This window comes from Rattus norvegicus, chromosome 3 (assembly GCF_036323735.1).
Source record: "Rattus norvegicus strain BN/NHsdMcwi chromosome 3, GRCr8, whole genome shotgun sequence".
Classification (NCBI taxonomy): Eukaryota; Metazoa; Chordata; class Mammalia; order Rodentia; family Muridae; genus Rattus; species Rattus norvegicus.
In genome coordinates, this window is record NC_086021.1 from 30,827,734 (window position 1) to 30,847,802 (window position 20,069).

Consider the following 20,069-nt stretch of genomic DNA (forward strand, 5'->3'; position numbering starts at 1 on the left):
GACGGGTAGTCCCCGAGTCCCAGTGCCAGACAGAGACAAAGCCTCTGGCCATCCACCCCTGTGGGGACAAGAACTGCCCAGCACACTGGCTGGCTCAGGACTGGGAAAGGGTGAGTACCCAGGAGTTTGATTAGGGCCTTGCTCTGGATCACATAGCAGATGGGGAGGGTTGGCCTGGGTGTCAATGGCTGGTCACAAGGAAGAACTCAAGATAGTAAAACCATCCCCTGTCTCCCCACCTAGGCGAGTCTGCTGCCACTCTCAGCCCTGGGCCCTTGATGACCTTTTGTTATCATGACCTTTTGGTCTTCTGTCTCAACCTGTCATTGTCACCAACTTGCCATTTCAGACAATTGCTCTCAGTCAATGGTTTCCGGCAAGGCCACTATTAACTAAATCTTGAGCCAAATTGCTTTCTGCAGAATTGATTTTGGCCTGATCATCCCTGGGCAAATTACATTAGCCAATTTGTTTCAAAACAGATGGTTTGGGGCCCAATTGCTTTTGATCAAATCTGGATAGGACCAAACGGTTACCGAACAAAGAGTTCTCAGCCAATCCCCCAGCTGAAAGCGCTTACACGTTCTCCCAAATATCATCGACCAATTCCTGACCACCAGAAGTGCTGTGGCCCAGGTTCTGGTTCCCTGAGCTTCTGGCCGCTGACCCATCCTGTCTGGCCTTTCTCAGTGCAACACTACCTGTGGGCGTGGCGTGAAGAAGCGGTTAGTTCTTTGCATGGAGCTGGCCAATGGGAAGCCTCAGATGCGAAGTGGTTCTGAATGTGGGCTAGCCAGGAAGCCCCCTGAGGAAAGTACGTGCTTCGAGAGACCTTGCTTCAAGTGGTACACCAGCCCCTGGTCAGAGGTGAGCACCCAGCAAACTCCGGTGAGGCTGGCTCTGATCCTGCCACAGAACCTCCATCTCGGCCAATGTCCACCAAGCCTTCCTCCCAGCCTCAGTCAGCCAGGGTGCTTATTCCTGGATGCCTCTAGATTGACTGGAGGAGACCTGCCCAGCAGCCTTTTCTGACCTTTCTTGGGTGTCCCTGCAACTCTCTTTGTGGGACTGTCTGGGCCTGGTCACTTCTGGCTTAGAGTTGAAGCTTTAAGTGGTGTTTGGTAGCAAGTATTCCCAGTAATCCCCGAAGGATGTCCCAATTCCTGTAGACACAGAGGGCAATAAGATTGGCTAAGGCAGGGACGTGAGACTTGAACACACAGGTGGCAGACACTGAGCCAGTGGGCCGAAGAGTAGGCTCTCCTGACTCAGCTGGAGAGAGCTAAATGCTCATCACTGAAGCAAGAACAGAGCTCTCACCTGTTGCCACAGAGGTCACTGAAGGCAGCTGTGGCCTAGCACTGGTCTCCACATCTCTTCCAATTGGCACTCATGGAGAGGAAGAAACTGAAGTCAAGAGAGCTTTCCAACATGGGGGCAGAGTTTAAGGGGCATTAGACATGGGGCTCTGAACTCACAGGTTAGTGATGGACAGAGAGACAGCGGTAGCAGAGTGGGGTAAGAGGGGCTACCATCGATGAGGTGGGTGGAACTCCCTGTCTAGCCCCTGATTGGCACAGCAGTAACTGCACCTCAGGTCCATTTCTGCCTGAGGACAGCACTCACGTGGTCAGGCTGGGCAGCACAGGGTTTCCAGCTGCCTGTGGCTTTGGGCCTTACATAGGTCAGCTCTGAATGCTTAGGAACAATGTGGAGTTCCAAATGGGGCTGGGAGCCCAGAGCCTTCACTGTGGTGTTCTATAGTGTCCAAGACCCCAATGCATTTGTCCTCTCTAGGTTCAGCTCTGGAATGGATAGGTTACAAATCCAAATCTTGAAAGTCCAAGGGCTCTGTGGGGCGAGGCCCCAGTGGCTGCCCATCTTAAGCAAGGGTTCTTCTACACACACGTACATACATGCATGCACTCACACACACAGACACACACACATGCACACACATACACAAATGCCTGCACAAATACATGCATACACACATGCACACACATACACACAGACACACATGCACACACACATACACACAGACACACACATGCACACACACATACACACGCACGCACTGTAATATCTACCAGTGAACATCACCACCAAGGTAAGAAGGAAAGGAGGTAGGCTGTGGCTGCCTAGAGGGTGCACAGCAGTGCTTGAGGACCAGCATCAGTAGGGGAAGCAGGTAGAGAGCGACTCATGAGGGTCTCTGAACTGACTGAGCCTAGCCAGTCGTCTGGTTGTGGCCTGGGGAGCCCAATGACTCATGTACTTTAAGAACACTGGTCTTGGGGTAGCTGTGTGGCCAGAGCCTAGTAACTCTGGGACCATCTCAGGCAATGAGGAGGAGAAAGAATAAGGGGGGTCCCCAAAGTAGCCATGAGGGAGGAGTGCTTCCCATATTTCCCTGATGAGCAGAAGGAGCATACTGGAGCACATGAGTGGTGGACATGTGGGAGTCTGTCCTTTCTGTCCCTGGTTGGGGCAATGACATTCTCTACACTCAGTGCTTTCCCCATCCAACTGCTCTGCTCCATGCATTTGCCAGGGACAGACAAGCAGGTGCTAGGACCTGCCAGGAGCCCACATATCTTTAGGGCATCTGCAAAGGGCAAAGGATCCACTCTGCCTGTGCCAAGCCAGCCTCTCCTCTTCTCAGGGAGGGTGAGCAGTCGGGTGGCCTCATGCCAGCCTTCATTAGCTGCTCTGTGTCTGGTAACCAGACAAGGGGTGAGCCTGGGGCAGGGGCCTCCCCATACCTCAGGCCCAGGCATGCCTGGGTGATGTGGGGTCAGCACATCAGGGAACCACTGCCTGCAGGATCTTGGCAGGGGGTAGCTGGGTCACTGGGGTCAGCAGATGTCCCTGGTATTCTGGGTAGCTCAGCAGGCTTTCTGAGGGGGACATCTGGACTCGGAGTGGTAGCTCTGGATATTGCATTGATTGGTCCACGGCAAACCCTCTGTGTCACTAATCTGAGACAGATGGGACCTGAGCACTCAGCAGGTCATAGTCGGCCCAGGAGGGGCCACCCTCTCACGGTGAGGCTGGGAAAACTGAGGCACAGTAGGCAGATGGCGCCTTTCCCTTTGCTGCCTCTACTCTCCACTCAGCCCCAGCTCAGGCTCCAGGTCCCAAGGAACTGCTGTGTCCTGGCTAACCTATGGGTTGGTTATGGTGCAGAAGGAGTCCTGGGTGATGAGATTCCCTGTCTCTGTCATTATGGGGAGCCTCATTATGCACTTTTCTGTCTGTCTGTCTGTCTGTCTGTCCGTCCGTCCCACACCAGTGCACCAAGACATGTGGGGTAGGTGTGAGGATGCGAGATGTGAAGTGTTACCAGGGAACCGACATTGTCCGTGGATGTGACCCACTGGTGAAGCCTGTCGGAAGACAGGCTTGTGACTTACAGCCATGTCCCACAGAGCCCCCAGGTGAGAAAGACGAGTCTGGGCACAGGGCATGGGGTGTCTAGAGGAGTTGTGGTCAGAGCCAGGGTCTAGAGGACCAACAGACATCCGTGAGAGAAGCATCAAGAGACACATAGGTGTGTCTATAGGAGGGGTCTTCTCTGAGGGGGATGGCCTACCTGAGGCTCAGGGAACCTACACAGAGACCTGTGTATTGGAAAAGGCACTGACATAAAGCATGGTTGGGGAAGCTGTGGGACCAGGGACCAAGACGACCTGGTCTGAGCAACAGGTATTGACTCTCAGGAGGCCGAGAGGTCTCAGACATGACACCTGGAAAGATGGTCAAAGTCCAGTCTTCAGAGTTGATGCCAAATGTAGGGGGAAGTGAACGCTGGGAATGCTGAGGGAAGGGGAGAGGAAGTCACAGGCCCTGGAGGTGTTGGGACTTTTCAGAGGGATTCAGGGACTCTCCCAAATTCTAGGGTTTTGCTCCTCAGGTGATCAGATCAAATCACTTAATGGAATCCATCTTTTCCACAAGAGGGGCTTAGATTAGATTAGCATAGGGGTGGCTGAGATGGAAATGGAATCCTCTGGACCAAGACCAAAGTGCTTTTCTGTTGACCTGCTCATAGTGGGACAGCTGGGCTGCCCTTAGTGAGCTCCTGCCTTTGTGAAGATGGTATGGCAAGGGTTGGGGACCCTGGGAGCTGTTCTCCTTTGGTCTTCTGGCCTTTCACCATTCCCTTTTGCACTGTGTCCCGTCTCCAGATGACAGCTGCCAAGACCAGCCCGGCACCAACTGTGCACTGGCCATCAAAGTGAACCTCTGTGGCCATTGGTACTACAGCAAAGCCTGCTGCCGCTCCTGCAGGCCTCCCCATTCCTAGCTGCTGCTGTAGCCCCCAAGACATAAGCATGCCATCTGGGGCTTTCCTTGGACACCCGCCCTGCAGGGGATTCTGGACTGTGAAGACGTGACTTGGAGCACAACTGACAGGAAGGGACTTTGACATTGTGGCCTTGTCTCTGCCCTGGGTGAGAGCCTCCAGGGCCCGCAGGCCCCTTCTCAGATGGAGCCACCCTGCTGCGGGAAACTGTACATGCACTCCCAGGATCCTGTGTCTGTGCCCATCCCAGAGAGCTCAGAGGACGGAAACCAGAGTAGGCAGTACCTGCCCATTCCCCAGACCCAACTCTGATGTGACAGAACCCTCTCAAGGTGACTTGCCGGTGACGCAGGAAGGAGAGAGTCTCTTTTCTTTGGCTGTCTTGTAAGGAGGGCTCCTGGGTCAGCTGAGGAGCCCGGGCTGCCCTGTCTCTGGAAGGTACTGAAGTACCCCTTCCTATGGCATTAGTGCCACTGTTCCCCTCCCAGAGTTCTTGTGCTAGCTGGGAGGGACAGCCGTGTTCCTGGGTGTCCCTACCAGCCTCCTCACTACTTACTGTGCATGTTAATAAAGTGCCTGTATTTATGGCAGCATGCTGGGGTTTCGGTCACTTTTGGAAAAAATGGTGGGTAGCCTCAGGGACTGTATGGGGTTCTTTGCTGGGCAGCAGGTGCAGAAGGGATGGGTAGGAACAGGGCAATCAGGTACAAATGTAGACAAAAGGCTACCAGAAGAGCAGGGAGTGCAAGGGAGAGGCACTGTGGGCAGCAGGACAGTGTTGAGGTAGACATTGGCACGGATCTCTCACCATTTTTAGCTGTCCTGGATCTGGGGCTCATTGAGAGGACAGAACACAGGACCATAAGAATGCTGGTGGAGCAGATGGCACGGGAAGGCTACGAGGTAAAGGCGAGGTCTTCCAAGAGTTCCTGCAGCGTGGGCGACTTTGGGCTTCTGGTACTTCATCAGGTTTCACCCAAGGCCATCTACTACTCTCAAGGACCATCCTCAGGGCTGTGTGTGCAGAGCCACAAGGGGCCTACTGGGGGATGCTGCTGCAGACTGCCTTTTCTAGAGTGAAAGAGAACAGCACATGGATGCACATGCACATACACACGCACATGTGCACACGCTCATGTGCACACATGCACACACTCACACACATGTGCACCCATGCACACGCTCACACAGTGCACACACGCACACGCACGAACACACACACACACACACACACACACACACACACACACACACACACACACAGAGCCCCCGGGGAGGCAGGGAAGACAGAGCTGAATCTGAGATGATCAGGGTTAGGGTTAGTCAGTCTCAGCACCCTGGAGAGTCCTTCAGGCCCAGGTAGTAGGGAGGCTGGTGGCTGTCTCCTGTGCTTTGTGGTCAGTCTGTCCAGGACGGGTCTGACAAAGAGATTTGTCCCTGAAGGGCTTAGTGTTTGGGGGGAAACTGAGACAGCAACATGGTCCAGTGCGTTTTTGCTTCTGTGTAAGCTTGTACCACAGGGGATGAATCAGGGTGGCTGTCCCTAGAGATTTTATTTTAGGCCCTTAAATCCAGGAGTCAGTGGTTTGGGAGACAGTTGTGCTTCAGGTCACCAGCTGGGCTCAGACAGAGCCATGTCCACGTGTCTCAGGGGCTGAGGCCTCAGGCACACCTGAGTTCACCACTACCTCTCCACATCCCTTCTCTCCCCGACTTTCTCCATCTCTACTTCATCCCACAACCCTTCCTGTTAGCCTTCAGGGTGAAGCTCTTACACCAAGCTCTGTGTCAGGTGTGCCACCAGCAATGGCTGTCTCATCTTTCTGAGGTGGGTATCATCAGTCAGCAGCTATACTGAGGAACTGGCAGCCACTTGTCCCCAAGAAAAACAGCCCATCGTGCTCAATCCGTTTTTCTGATTGGCTAACAGCAATCATGAAAGCCCCTGGGCCCTGGAACAAAGATTGCTTGTTATGATGCCCCTTTGCCCGAGAGCTGCTCCCAGCTCTGGATAGAGCTTAGCAGCTTGGGCTGAGAAGGTGGACTCCATCTGTGCCTGAAGGTGCCCAATGGGTAGACAGACAAGCAGCCACACACTGAGCTGTGGGAAACAAATTTATTGGCTTTTGCTTTCTCCAGGGTGCTGTGCGGGCCCCTGGCAGGTCCCGTGGTGGTGCTGATTGATAGGGACAGATGTTTAATCCACTTTGAAAATGTCTATGGATCTATACAGAGATGATGGAGGTTAAAAGGGAGGGGTAGGAGGCGAAGACAGAACAGCCCAGAGCACCCCTCCCTACCTCACCCATACCCCAAGCAGTGCACAGGACGATGCCACAGGATGGATAGAATGGGACAAAGAGAGCAGAGGGGGAAGAAGTAGGTTGGGGACGTCTGTGAGTCTAAGGGTAGATTCTGTTAGCAAGACCAAACTGAGGCAGGAAAAAGAAAAGGAGAAAGAATTCAGAATGCCAAAGACAGCAGGTCCTCACTCGCATGGTTCAGCTGCCTGTAATGAGTGTGGAGGTCTCTGCTGTGGGATCTGGCTCAGGAGTGGCCACTGTCCTACAGGAAGGCACCTTCATGGGGACACTTGCTCCGTCTGGAGCTCCACGGCAGGGCCTGGGGATGAAAGATGCCCCGAGGGGAAGGAAACTGAGGCTATGCTGCCAAGAATAGTTGTCTCTTTTTGGAGCAGGAGAACTGCATTCCTTATGGCTAGGGCTCTGGGCTTGGAGCATCTTGGTCACCTGACGCTGATTTCTCAGACAGCTGGGGGCTTGGAGCAGCATGAGTGGAGACAGGACTTTCATACAGGGGCAGCAAGCTCTGGCTGACTGGGCCTGCAGTCCCTCATTCTGAGCAGGAAACAGGAAGTAGATGGTCTATAGCTCAGCTTCCCCAAAGGACCTTAGTACCCACTGAGGACCAGAGTTCAAAGGGCTTTCTGCAGCCAGTCCCCCACCCCCCAAAACTACATGCATGGGGAGGGAAGCCCGTGGATGGGCTGGTCTGCCTAAGAGTCACAGTAAGTCAACACCTGAGACCTCTAGTGCATAGCCGGGTCACCTCCAGTGCTTCTGCAACCTCACTGGATGTCTGTCAGATGTATGGGTTTTAGGGCTAAGCGCCCAATGTGTAAATTTTAGTGTCAAACCCTCCCAGAGCAAGGGCCTCTGTGTGTACGCCTCTTCTCTCAGGAAAGAGCAGACTGGGTAGAGCAAGCGTCCACGTACACTATGACTCCTACACTCTCCCTCCTCACAGGGAGACTTGTCCATCTTGAGGAAGCCAGAGCAATGGGCATCTCAATCTTGGGGCAGATGCTTGGTATCTAGGTTCAGGGGCATGAGGCAGAGAGGCTCGGAGAAGGAATGAAGAGAGGGTGGGGAGAAGGATGGGAAAGGGGAGATGGGGTGAAGGGACAGAATATTTATTTGGTCCACAGTCTCTAAGGAAGGTTCATGCTTGTAGGGTCACTGGCAACCGGTGAGACCACTTAAGCAAGGTAGGAAGCCCAAGGTCTGGGGAGGGACTGACAGCTAAGACCATGAAGCCAGAGACAGACTAGTTGCTAGAGACAGTATCCATCTTCTCACTTCCTGGAAATAGGACCAGGCCCCTGGGCCCCAACGCAGCCTTACCTTACCCTCCTGTCCCTTGCCTCCCTTCTTGTGACAGCTGTCCCTACTCACAGCTGCCACATCTGGTTCATTGGGCTTTATCCTTGTAGAGGGCCCAGGGGTTCCTCATTCCCGGAGCCCCTAGGACAAGGATACAGGGAAGACTGGCTGAGCAGAGGTCTGGAGATGGGGCTGGAGTGTGCCGCGGGTATCCTGTCATGATCTCAGGACCCAGGGCTCGGTGCCTCAGCAGGATAGAGGCCCGTCACACGTCAGTGCTTACGCTCCGGCTTCGGGAAAAGGCCTCCCGCATGGCAGAGAGGCGGTTGGGGTTGAGCGCCTGCAGGCCCCCGAAGCTCGCGGACGGCAGCTCCACATCTTCCTGGCTGATGCTTTTGTAGGCCACGCGGCCCCCGCCGTTGCGCACGCCCTCAAAGTCGTCATCCTCTGGCTCCTGCAGGAAGAAGGTGGGCGGCTCGTAGTGGGAGCAGCTGCGGCAGAGGGCACGGGCCTGCGGGGACTTTTGGCTGAAAGAGGTGGTGGCAGCCGGGTAGAGAGCTGGCCCGTTGGTCAACACAAGGTTGCGGTTGGAATGAAGGGGCGGCAGGTGAGAATGCACAGCGAAGTCGGGCTCCTCCTCGTCCTCCTCGGATTCGTCCTTCTTGCAGCAGTAATACTGTGGGCAGAGGGCCAGGTGACCACAGTGCACTTCCCACCAGTGTCCACTGCAAGGTGGCCCTTCTCGGTCACCCCCACCTGTTCCAGCACCACCCGGCGTCTACCCCCACCCACTCAGGGCTGAGGTCCCTGCAGTAAGGTGACCCCGTGAGGTCACCCTCACAGCTGAAAGTAGCTCTAACTTCTGATTCGCAGGCAGAGAAACCGAGGCACAAATGGGTAAGAAACCTAAAGGCGGGCAAAGATGGGCAAGCCACGTTCTATCCTAGAGTTGAGCCACAGGCACTGGGTGTGCCTTGCACACCGGTTTCCCCTCCCCTTGGGAAGACATGGGACCTCGAGAACCTCTACAGCTCGGGTGTAAGATATGCAAGAACACACTGTTCACTGCTGCCATCCTGGAGGGCTGTGTGTCCCTGGTTAAGTCCTTGGTGGCCTCTGGACCTCAGCCAAAGCCTTCAGTTAGTTGCATAGCTGGGCCACTGAACAGCACAGACAGACTCTGACCTCACTGCAGAGCATCTCCCCTGAAGTCTGGCTGTATCCTCCTGCACTCTCTCCTGGATCCTGGCAGATGGCTCCCTCTGTGGAGTCACCCTTCAGGTCCCGCTCCAACCCGGTCTCCTTCCCCACCCCTCGGGAGTACCTGGAGTCGACAGTAGCACAGAACAGCGATTATGCAGAGGAGGATCACAGTTGCCAAGATGCCCCCAGTGATGACCACAGTCCCGGCTGTCATCCGCCCACTTCTCCATCAACAGCCTGCAACAGACACCACAGGCACCGTGCTTAGTGCCTCTGAGACGCAACAGCCACCTGTCTACTGCCCAGGACCATCCAGAGGGGAAAAGGCAACCCCCAGAACGTGCTCGCCACAGACATCAGTCTGCAATGGGGCAGGCAGGAGGAGACTCCAAGTCTCCAAGCCCTGCGCCACCTCTTAGCCCCAGTTTCCCCGTTTGCAAAAGGTGAATGCTAATGGCCTGACATTGAAGTTTGTTTAATTTTTATTTGTATGGGGTCTTGCCCCGAATGTATGTCTGTGCACAATGTATGCTGTGCTGATGGGGACTGTAAGGCTTTAGATTCCCCTGGGACTTGAGTTACAGACAGCTGTTAGCTGCTGTGTGGGTTCTGGGAGCCAGGGTCCTTTGGAAGAGCTGCTGGTGCCCTTAACCACGCAGCTGTCTCTCCAGCCCCTGACCCTGTCTGTCCATCCACCTGTCCATCCGTCTGTCTGTCTCTCTGTCTCTGTGTGCAATGTCTATGCACACACGTGTCCACGACATGTCAGCATGGAGGCCACGGGGCAGGATCAGTATTAGCCGTCTTCCTTCGTCTGTTCCTACCTTACTTTTGGAGACAGCCCACTTACAGAGCCTGAGGCTCACTGATTGGCCAGCTGCCTGGCCAATGAGCTCATGTGTCTGACTCCTCAGTGCCGGGGGTTCCAGATGTGTGCCACCACACTGAGCTTTTCCATGAGTGCTAGGAAGTGGAACCCGGGTCCTTAGGTGTGCAAGGCAAGCATTTTCCCGACTGAGCCATCCCAAGTTCTACAGCAAAACTTTCCTGAGCACATCTTCAGCATTAGCCGCAGTTCTCTCCCTTCCAGACTAGCCTGACACCCCCATTTTAAAAAAAATGCAGGACACAGCATGTAGCTGTGACCACAGCAGGGAGACGGAGGCCGGAGGGTCAGAAGTTCGAAGTCATCTCCAGCAACAGAGCAACTCTGGTATCACCCTGGAATACACAGACCCTGTCTCAAAAACTGCAAATAAGTGGCAGCCCCAGTCCAGCCGAACGCTGGCTTCGGATCTGGTGTGTCTGGCTCTCCGCCTATCTTCCCACATTCATACATTTTCTTCCATGGTGTAATTCTTGACATATCGCACCACTCAACAGAGCCAATTCCACTTACATATTTAGTGGTGGTAAAATGCACAACACATAAGTTCACCATTTTTACTGCCTCTGTCTAGCTGTGCATGGCTCCGTGTTGGTTTTGATAAATGTATGTGCTGTGTGTGAGGTCAGGGGTCCACCTGCCAGTCTTTACTGGAGCTATCCATCTTCCTTTGTTTTCTGACTTGTTTTTTATAACATCGATTTATTTGTGTGCATTCATCATTTGGGGATCCAAGAGCAAACTCTGGGAGACAGCCCTCTCCCTCAGTGTGTGTCCCGGGGATGGAGCTGGGGTTGTCGGGCTTAGCCACACGTGACAGCTTTCAGTGTGTGGGGGGATGCAGTCGGGGTGGGGAGAGTTGTTCGATTTTATCTTGTTTTAACAGGTTCTGGTGCTGGCTTGGCACTTACCAAGTAGTTGAAATGACTGGCCAACACGTCTTCTCCCACCCATCAGCTTCTCCCCACCTCCCCACTGCTGGGATTACAAAAGCACACCACCTCTCGCCATTTTGTGTCCTTTTGTTTTGTGTGTGCATATGTGTGCATGTCTCTGTGTGTGTCTGTGTGTCTGCTTCTGTGTGTGTCTGTGTGTGTCTCTGTGTATATGTGTGTGAGCATATGTGTGCATGTCTGTGTGTATGTGTGTATATATGTGTGTGCATATGTGTATGTATCTGTGTGTATGTGTCTGTGTCTGTGTGTATGTGTGTGCATATGTATATGTATCTGTGCGTGTGTATGTGTGTGTATGTGTGTGTTTATGTGTTTATGTGTGTGTCTGTATATGTCTCTGTGTGTATATGTGTGTGAGCATATGTATGTGTATGTGTGTGTGCATATGTGTTTGTACCTGTGAGTGTGTATGTGTGTATGTGTGTGTTTCTGTGTTTCTGTGTGTGTCTCTGTGTGTATATGTGTGTGAGCATATGTGTGTGTATGTGTGTATGTATGTGTGTGTATGTGTCTATGTGTGTACGTGTGTGTTTGTGTGTATGTGTTTCTGTGTGTCTGTGTCTCTGTGTGTATACATGTGTGTGCATGTGTGTGTGTGTGTGTGTGTGTGTGTGTGTGTGTACAGCAAACATTACTGAGCCATCTCTTCAGTCCTACTCTCACCATTACGTGTCCAGTTTAATACCACAAGTAGATTTTCTTTCTAGAACTTTCTCGTCTCATGAGACTGGAAAAAAAAACAATTCCTTTTTATTTAGAAAATTTATATATTAGAAAAATATATTCCCAGTGGTGTTGTAGGGAAGTGATGGGGAGTCACTCATGTTGCAAAACCAACCTCCATGACTTTCTCAGGACAAATTCTTAGAAGACAGATTTCTGCTGCCCTGGTGGCCTGCATCATATGTGCCACTTGCAGGTCTCGTCCCAATGGGCCGTGCTGATCGACAGCCCCACCTTCAGGACACAGACTCTCCTTCACAGTCTCCCCTTTCTCATCTGCAGGGCAAGCATTCCCGTCTTGGCCAGTGCCATTTGAAGCAAGGCTTCAAAGCTTCCCACAGCCCTTCCGTCTTCCAGGGCTCCTCCCTGACCAGCCCCGGTACCTGGGCAAGCCCAGTCCTTCCACCACTAACAGTCGAGGGTTTCCAGAGGGTGTGGGTTTTCAGAGATGACACTGAGGGAGTGGCCAGAATATTTTAAGGGAAAACAGCATATCTCAGTGCATCCATAAACACTTCTGTACAGATGACAGGGGGCACTCAGAAAAGCCTCCCCTCTGCTTAGCCTCCCCATCCTCTGAGATGCCGTCCTTACAGTGGGTGTGCTTGAGTTATGACCCACTTGTGTTAGAACCTTTTATTCCAGAGTTCCCAACTGCCCTACTCTTACCTCCATTCCACGTCACCTCACAGGACTTCCTATGTATTAGAGTTGGCATGTTTTCTCATGTGGCAGTTAGTAGGTTCTTCACGGCCGCTTGGAACTCTAGGCTGGCCTCCTGATGCGTCAGGAGACACCTGCAGTGGGTTTCCCTCCTTGTGATGTTGTGTGGACAATGGCTCTGCCTGGTTCTTTCATCATGGGATTCCCTCCTAACTGCCACTGTTCCAGCAATATCACAGCAAATGCAAAACAGCCATTTCCCCAAAGTTCATTTCTCTCACTTTATTTACTGGGGTTCTCCCAGGCAAAGTTAAACGAGTTTGCTGACCTGGCAATGGCAAAGTCTCATCTGAAGAGGGGAGGACACCCAAGCCCAGTTCTTACCCCACCACCTCCTAGAGGGGACCTAGCTCCCTGAGGCTTGAGGCTGTGTCTGAGGCTCACTGCAGCGTGGCTGACTGGGACTGCGTGTGCATTTGGAGACCTCTCCATGGCTACTACTGTGCCATCCTGGGGACCTCATGAGCCCTTGGTGCCATTTTACAGGTGGTACTCACCGTCTCAATGTTCACAGCAACCAGAGCTTGGGCTCTTTTACTGTGAACGAACTCATCAAATCATATGTGTGCATGCCTCGTGCCCTTGAGACAGGGCTGCTCACCGAACCTGGAGCTCGCTGTGATTTGCTAGGCTGGGAACCAAGACATCCTGGAGATCTCCTGTCTCCAACCCAGTGCCAAGGTTACAGGTGCAGGGCCATGCCCCCAGCATGAGTGCTGGAGTTCCTGACCTCTCACCCACTGAGCCATCCCCCTGGCTCCGTGCTTTTATCTTACTGTTTTCGAGACACAGCCTAATGTAGACTAAGACCCCCAAGCCTCCTGACCCTACTTTCCCAGTGCTGAGACCGCAGGCAGGCGTCTCCCGCCAACGTGCTTCAGACTTCCAGAAGTGAGGACCTAAAAAGCGAGTATTTGCACTTAAACTCTGGGATTTTGTTTCTTGGTTTGAGTTTTCATTCATTAGAATTCAATCCTTTACTTCTCTTTTAATAACCTAAATTTACTTGTTATCCCTCCTTGTATGTGCAGCAATTTTGAAATGGCACTGCTAAGATCCCCACTGAAGCCTTCTGCAAGGCCACTGCTTGTCTCTCTGCGTTTGCTCCCATGGGGATAGAGTCAAATCAAAAGACTTTCAAAGTCACCACAAATAATTCTCAACAGTGGCTCCCCACACTCAGGCTCATTTTCTTCTTACTTGTTTTTAACCTAAAAATTAACTAAAAATTGCTTTTCAGTTATGGAAAGTGCTTGGTCACAGCACAAATCCAGGTGCACTTGAAGCCTTTCCTTCCTTCCTTCCTTCCATTCTTCCTTTCTTCCTCTGCTCTGCCCTGGAAGCAACAATCTGTCTTAGCTCTGCATTTCTCCTTCCACAGTCTCGTCCTAAGCACATGCACGTGTGCACACACACACACACATGCACACACACACGCACATGCACACACACATGCACACACACATGCACACATGCACATATTACAAGCACACATGCACACTTGCACACACACATGCACATACATGTGCACACATGCACACACAAGCACACACATGCACACATACACACACGCACGCACACATGCACACATGCACATATACATATACAAGCACACATGCACACTTGCACACTTACGCACACACACACACATACACACACATGCGCATTAACACTTTCCCCTTCTCAAGAAGCTGCTATTAAGACATGTTGCACTTTCCTTTGCTTTGTGTGGCAGTCTAGCCCTGTGCTGGTCTTAGGGAGCTCTCTGGATCCACTGTGGAACTTCCTGGTCTCTTCACACCCAGGCCACATTCCTTTGGGCCGAAGAGCCCACGCCCTCCCCACTGGGCCCCACAGACACAATTACCCACCTTTAACGGTTACAGAATTGTGCAAGGAAACTCCCTGTGGAGCATGTTTCTAAATCTCTGCTAACCCTGAGCAAAAACTTGCTGGGATTTGGTTGCCAAATCCTCTTCCAGGGGTGTATAAGAGTAACTGACAGACTGGTGTTTTGCTTCTGACAGACATGTACTTCCAGGGAGAGTCTTGCTCAGACCATGCTTTGACACAGGCTGGGGCTGGAATTCAGATCCGGAAGACAGATGGACAGACAGACAGACAGACGGACAGATGACAGGCAGGTCCAGACAGACCCAGAGGAACAAGGCAAGAGATACAGACAGACACAGGGACAACTCCAAACACAGGCAAGTCCAGACAGCCCTGAAGTGTGAGACAATGGGGTACAGACATGCTGGAGAGACAGACACAGAGGGAGCCCCAGGGACCCTACACATTCCCGGGCATGCTGCCTGGCATCTCTGTCCCCCTCAGTCTCTCAGGAGGCTGGGGCCAGCTGGCTAGCTGGCCTTGCCAGGGCGGTAAGCCTGAGGAGAAGGAGCTGGGAGCAGGCAGGCAGTATGTGGCTGCAGGGCTGTCCAGGTACATGGGACACACATTCTAACAATAGGGTGAACCCAAACAGGCTGTTACTGTGGCCGGCAGAATCAACTGTCCTGCTCTCACCCTCTGTTGGGGTACAAGGTTGGTTTTTCTGGGGTTACTGAATAGATCCAAGAAAGCGTTTCTCAGGGGTCAGAGAAGCTGGGAAGGATGAGGCAGCTACTGGAACTCTGATTCTCTAGGAGGAGGACTGAGAAGGGTCCACCCGGGAGGATCCAAAGCAAGCAATGTCCCAATTAAGGTGAGGCTGTTCTGTGTGTGCCAGTCTAGCACACAGTGGTATCTTACGGTTGAAAGACACGACACCAGGGACAGGGCCCTGGTGGTTATAAGAGGAGAGAGGAAGAGTAGCCAGGGTCTCTCATGCACAGAGGCTGCCTTCGTCCCTCTCATCCCACCTGCTTGTCAGACAGACCCTTCCCTCTGAGATGACAGAGTCCCCATGGTTGCTCACTTGTGACAATGTACAAACCGCAGCATGGAAACAGGGAAGTGACCTGTTCTACACCAGCCCCATCAAGACGAACACTCAGGGCCAGGTTAGAGCCAGATCTACGGATGTGCTCAGGGATGTGTAGGGTCTGTGGGACCCCCTCCATCTACCTCAGTGCACTATGTCCTCTGCTGCCCTCATGACTGCTGAGACACAAATCTCTGTGCTAATGCCCTAAGTCCTACAGTACCTCATGGAAACATGCACTGTGGCAGACAGTTTGGGGTACAGTCCAGCCTTGCCCTGGCTCCCACTCTGGGCCCTGCCTCTGAGCCAAGAGGCTCCGGTGGCCGCATTTATGTCCTTCTTGCTTGTCCTTGGATTATAAGATGGATATGAATGGGCTCGAGGTGGACACAGACCCTAGGGTTGGAAAGTGTCTCTCCTGGAAATCAGACTGGCATTAGGAGAACCGCTGCTCCCTGCTGGTCAATGTGTAAAGACACCTCAGGCACGGGCTGGCATCCTCAGGTAAGTGTGTGGACAGTCAGAATGAACTGCAGACAGAGAAATAGACACAGACGTGGAGCTGTCCTAATGAAGTCTCCAGGGCCCTCTGAGACTGTAAAGACACCACTTTAAGTGGGTTTCTGCTGTTCACACCCAGGACAGATGACTAGAGATAGCCCCAACAGGCCACCATACTGGTGTGAACTTGCTGCACACAGACGCCAAAGAGGGAGTTGAACTTCAGTGCCCCGAAGGTCAAGATTCAGTGTCCTGCAATGACCCTCTACTGGTGCTCACATGCAGGCTCCCTGATGGCCACAGGAACTGGGGCTGGCTTATACGGACAGCATATGCCCTCATGGATGCTGGGCTGGAGCTGAGGGGAGGAGAGAGCTCACAAGAGTCATGTCAGGGTTGAGGGGCCCCCGCAGGCCAGGGAAAGATGTGCTCTATTCAATGTCCACAAACAGACCTGGATACCAGCCTAGCGCCTCTCCAGTCAGTCACTGGCCAGGCCCAGATGCCTCTGTTTTTCATGCCTCAGTTTCTTCCCTTGGAAGATTTAAGAAACACTGAGAATCCTGTGAGGGGCAGGCTGATATCATCTTATAGGCATTTGTCCTTCCTCGAGTCTATCTGGCCACACTCACAGTAGAGCCTCTCCCAGGTCTGAGACACACATCCCTCACTTGGCCCTCAGGATCCAGGCTGCCTTTTGCTGCTTCTTCGGGCCTGGGTCCTCTCCAGCGGCAGGCAGCCTGGAGGCATGATGGGAAGGGTGCCAGCTCAGGCCAGGTGCCCAGGGCTGTCAGCAGCCCCTGCTCCAACACCCGGGCCATCCAGCTGGAGCGTCTCAGCATCGCTTTGCAGATACATACACACCTGAGATGGGCGCCAGGTCCCAGGGCTGGCCCAGCGCAGCTGTACAGCTGTGCCACCGGCAGCCGTGCTCAGATGCAGCCGGACATCATCTCTAGTGAACCACCAACTGTCTCGGGGTGTGTGTGTGTGTGTGTGTGTGTGTGTGTGTGTGTGTGTGTGTGTGTGTGAGACCAGGCTTCCCTTGGCTCTATCCACCTGCCTTCCCTCAGGGATACCCTTTTCCCACACTTCCACTGCCATCAGAGACGAACATATGTTCGCTTAATCCAGAAAGCCTTCCCGAATTCCTTCAGTGTGTACCACGCATTTGGAAAACACCACGGGAACCATGTGGCAAGCTTCTAGTCAATGGAAGGAGAGTAAAGACCAGAGGTCACTTCCTTCCACCTCCTTAAACTTCTCCTCAAGGGCTAGGACCTTCCACGGCCACTCCTCGGCCCCCAGCTCAGGTCAGAGGCCTCTTCCTGGGCCCCAGCTCCCTCCTCTGCAATGTGGATTTGGTCCAGTTTATCCACAGGCTCCCATCTACTCCACATTGTTGGATTTTTAACCAACCCACAAGGGGTCTTGGTGACTTAAATGAACAACCAAACGTGAGGGTCATAGATGTGAACAGTGTCTGGCACCGAGCCAAGGTAGCAGGGAGAGGGCTTCTGATTCATTTGTCCTTGCCTGAGGGAGATCTTCCCAACAGGTTCTGAGAAAGGCTAACCTGAGTGCCCAAGAGAAATAGGAATGCTTTGCGGCTCAGGGAGGAAGTCGGGCTGCACCCACTGGGAGAAGAGGCTGGGGAGCTTTTTGGAACAAGCTGCTATGCTCGTCCTTAAGGGATGGAGTAGAGAGAGAGAAAGAGCCCAAGGCACCCAGGACAACCTGGCAGAGACCACCCTACAGCCTGTCTGCAACCCTAAGGCAGTTGTGCAGTCTTCTTGTGCCAGTCATCACAATTTGGTAAGGCTCTTGCTGAACTGTTAATTACCCCCCTGGGACCATAAATGGGTTTACTGCCTTATAAACCCGAGCTCTCCCTCCTCATCTCTATTTCTTCAAGGGCAAAGAGTAAGATGGAGCCACTCCGTGGACCCTCCACCCGCTGTTTTTTGGAATCTGTACGTATGCTGGGGGGCGGGGCGGTGTTCTGGTGAGTGACAGCATGTTTCCCATAACCCATGTCTAGGCAGTCAGCCTGGACAGTGGCCATGTTACAAGCTCCCGTTGTCTCCTGTGTAGAGGCCCAAGCGGCAGGGGCAGGGACAAGGCAGGAAACACCTGGCAGCAGAACCAGACGCCTCCACCTGCCTCCTCCAGTGAGCTCCCTCCTCTGGCAGGAGCCCCCCACGTAGCTGCCATCTGGACTGTGCATCCTGTGTTTAACCCTCTCCTTTCTCTGCACTCCTCACTGTGCCCACTTTGCTCGCTAGCCTTAGAAGATTTGCACCCAACTTCAGGCCCTGCCAGGGCCCCACAGAGTTCAGGGCACATAGAACGGTTTTGTGCAGGCCAGTGCTCCAGTGCCAAGGGAAAACCCAGCTGCTTCACTGCACCCAGGGACTTCCAATGCCACAGGGCACCAGAACTGAGAGCCTAGCAAACACAGCCACTGGGACCATGGTTGTTCAGCGTGGGATCCTGAAACCTGCTAGTTGGATGAGGGTCTCTTCCAACCCAGTGAGGTACTACGACTGCTCACTCCAGGTGGAGAAACTGAGGCAGGGAGAGAAAGAGGGTTGGCTCTGTCTGGGAATACAGGCTGGCTGCCTTGCAGCCTCCTTTCCTTGCCAGAGTCTGGGCAAGAGCTTACAGGGAATCAGAACCCCCTCCCTCCCCCAAACACATCTGTCTGGTTACAAGTATGTCTGCTACCTGGAAGCCCAAGGGCCCTGCGGTCCTCAGCGAGCAAAGAGCGGCCTACAGGGTTCCTGTCTAGACCTCCTCTGCATTTGTTCCCAATTTCACGCTCCGCGGGCTCCCAGATTCCTGCGTTCATTCAATAATAAATAGATGGGAAAGTGTTCAGCAGCTCTGTGTGGCTGGGTTGGTCTTGGAGACACTAACCAGAGCCCACCACAAGGGAGGGCTCACAGGAGGCAGCTGGCTGGAGGGCAGCTGCCAGCAGCATTAAAATGTATCCCCCTGTAGCTCTAAGCTCCACCAGTGCCCTGAGGACCCAGAAAGGTTTCCAGGGGTTCATAATCTATAGAGGACCCCATAAAACTCCCACAAACGTGGGGACTAATGCACCTAGACCTAGGGTTGGTTAGGGAGATGTTGGCACAACATCTGTCTGAGCTTGCCTGCTTGGTGGCTTACAGTCCCTAAGTGGTCCCCAGAAGGAGCAGAGGGACACATATACTCCCTCAGCCTTCCTCAGGGTGTTATAGGTGGAAATCTTCTCAGACCCCAGCCAAATAGCTCAGCGTCATCCCAGATCACTGAGCCTGGCCATGTCTGGTGGGCTGAGCCCATCTCACCCTAGGGCTCCCTCTAGGTAGATGGCCCTTCCTGGTGGCCGAGTGAACCCACCCATCAGCAGATGCATCCCAGGCCTTCTCAAATTCTTTGCAGAGATAACCTGATCCATATTCTATAGGAATAAACCAGCCTGGAGAGCGAAACCACCCATTGAGCAAACAGGAGATGCAGATACACAATGGACTCTGAGACCGTGAGCCCGGAGGAGTCTTCCTGGACTTAATGCCTTGTGGAGTCCACTCTTGGAGGCTGCATGCTGACCAGCTCCAACTGACTCAAAGCTAAAATGTCTCACTTAGAGAGGATTCCTAAGGGAAAAGTCCTGTGCCCATCCACATGGGTATGGCTCAGAGCTGGGCAGGAAAGCCTATGGGGGGTGGGCGGTAGGGGGTGGGTGTGAAGACAGGAGCAGAGAAGAAGCTGAACTTCTCCAGGATGAGAGCACGCACTAGAGAAGGAGCCCAGGCTGATGGGGAAGCAGGAAATGGGGGCAGGGACTGAGCTTCCCACTTCTTGAGATCCCTCCCCAGCTGGGGTTGTCTCAAATCTCTGGAGAGAGGTTCCACTTTGCCTGAAACCCAGAGAAGCAACTCCCCACCCCAGAGCCGTAGTAAAGGACCCAGGCTTGGGTATGGGGGTTGGGAATTGGAGAGAGAGAAATTGAGAGGGAGAGATTGAGAGAGAGAGAGAGAGAGAGAGAGAGAGAGAGAGAGAGAGAGAGAGAGAGAGAGATTGAGAGAGAACTCAAGTGAGCGAGCTTTTAGGCAGGGCACAGAGGGAATGAAGCTGCTGCCTGAGGGTTGTAGCTGGGTCCTTGGGTGGGTGAGTAGTTGCTGGCCTCACAGGCATGACTGGATCCCATTGGGCCTTGTTTTGGTGGGTT

At 53.3% G+C, this 20,069-nt stretch overlaps 2 protein-coding genes across 7 annotated transcripts in view; one reads left to right on the forward strand and one right to left on the reverse strand.

The window, feature by feature from the left end:
• The window catches only part of Adamtsl2 (ADAMTS-like 2), a 36,754-nt gene extending 31,852 nt beyond the window's left edge, over window positions 1–4,902 (forward strand). For 4 of the 5 annotated variants that reach the window (XM_039106142.2, XM_039106143.2, NM_001427090.1 and 1 more), the window contains 4 exons: window positions 1–110; window positions 691–867; window positions 3,296–3,440; window positions 4,191–4,902. The exon at window positions 1–110 is cut by the window's left edge and continues 61 nt beyond it. In XM_039106142.2, coding sequence (XP_038962070.1) covers window positions 1–110; window positions 691–867; window positions 3,296–3,440; window positions 4,191–4,309 — 551 coding nt within the window. In that variant the 3' untranslated portion in view covers window positions 4,310–4,902. Of the gene's footprint in view, window positions 111–690; window positions 868–3,295; window positions 3,441–4,190 lie in introns of those variants that run through there. The other variant, XM_063283923.1, reaches the window with a different exon arrangement.
• Window positions 4,903–6,411: 1,509 nt separating this feature from the next.
• The window catches only part of Fam163b (family with sequence similarity 163, member B), a 31,658-nt gene continuing 18,000 nt past the window's right edge, over window positions 6,412–20,069 (reverse strand). Inside the window, exons 2-3 of one of the 2 annotated variants that reach the window (XM_063284556.1) lie at window positions 9,257–9,372; window positions 6,412–8,608 (exon numbers count right to left, since the gene is read on the reverse strand). In XM_063284556.1, the coding sequence (XP_063140626.1) occupies window positions 8,198–8,608; window positions 9,257–9,349 (504 nt within the window). In that variant the 5' untranslated portion in view covers window positions 9,350–9,372 and the 3' untranslated portion in view covers window positions 6,412–8,197. The remainder of the gene's footprint in view (window positions 8,609–9,256; window positions 9,373–20,069) is intronic. The other variant, NM_001109458.1, reaches the window with a different exon arrangement.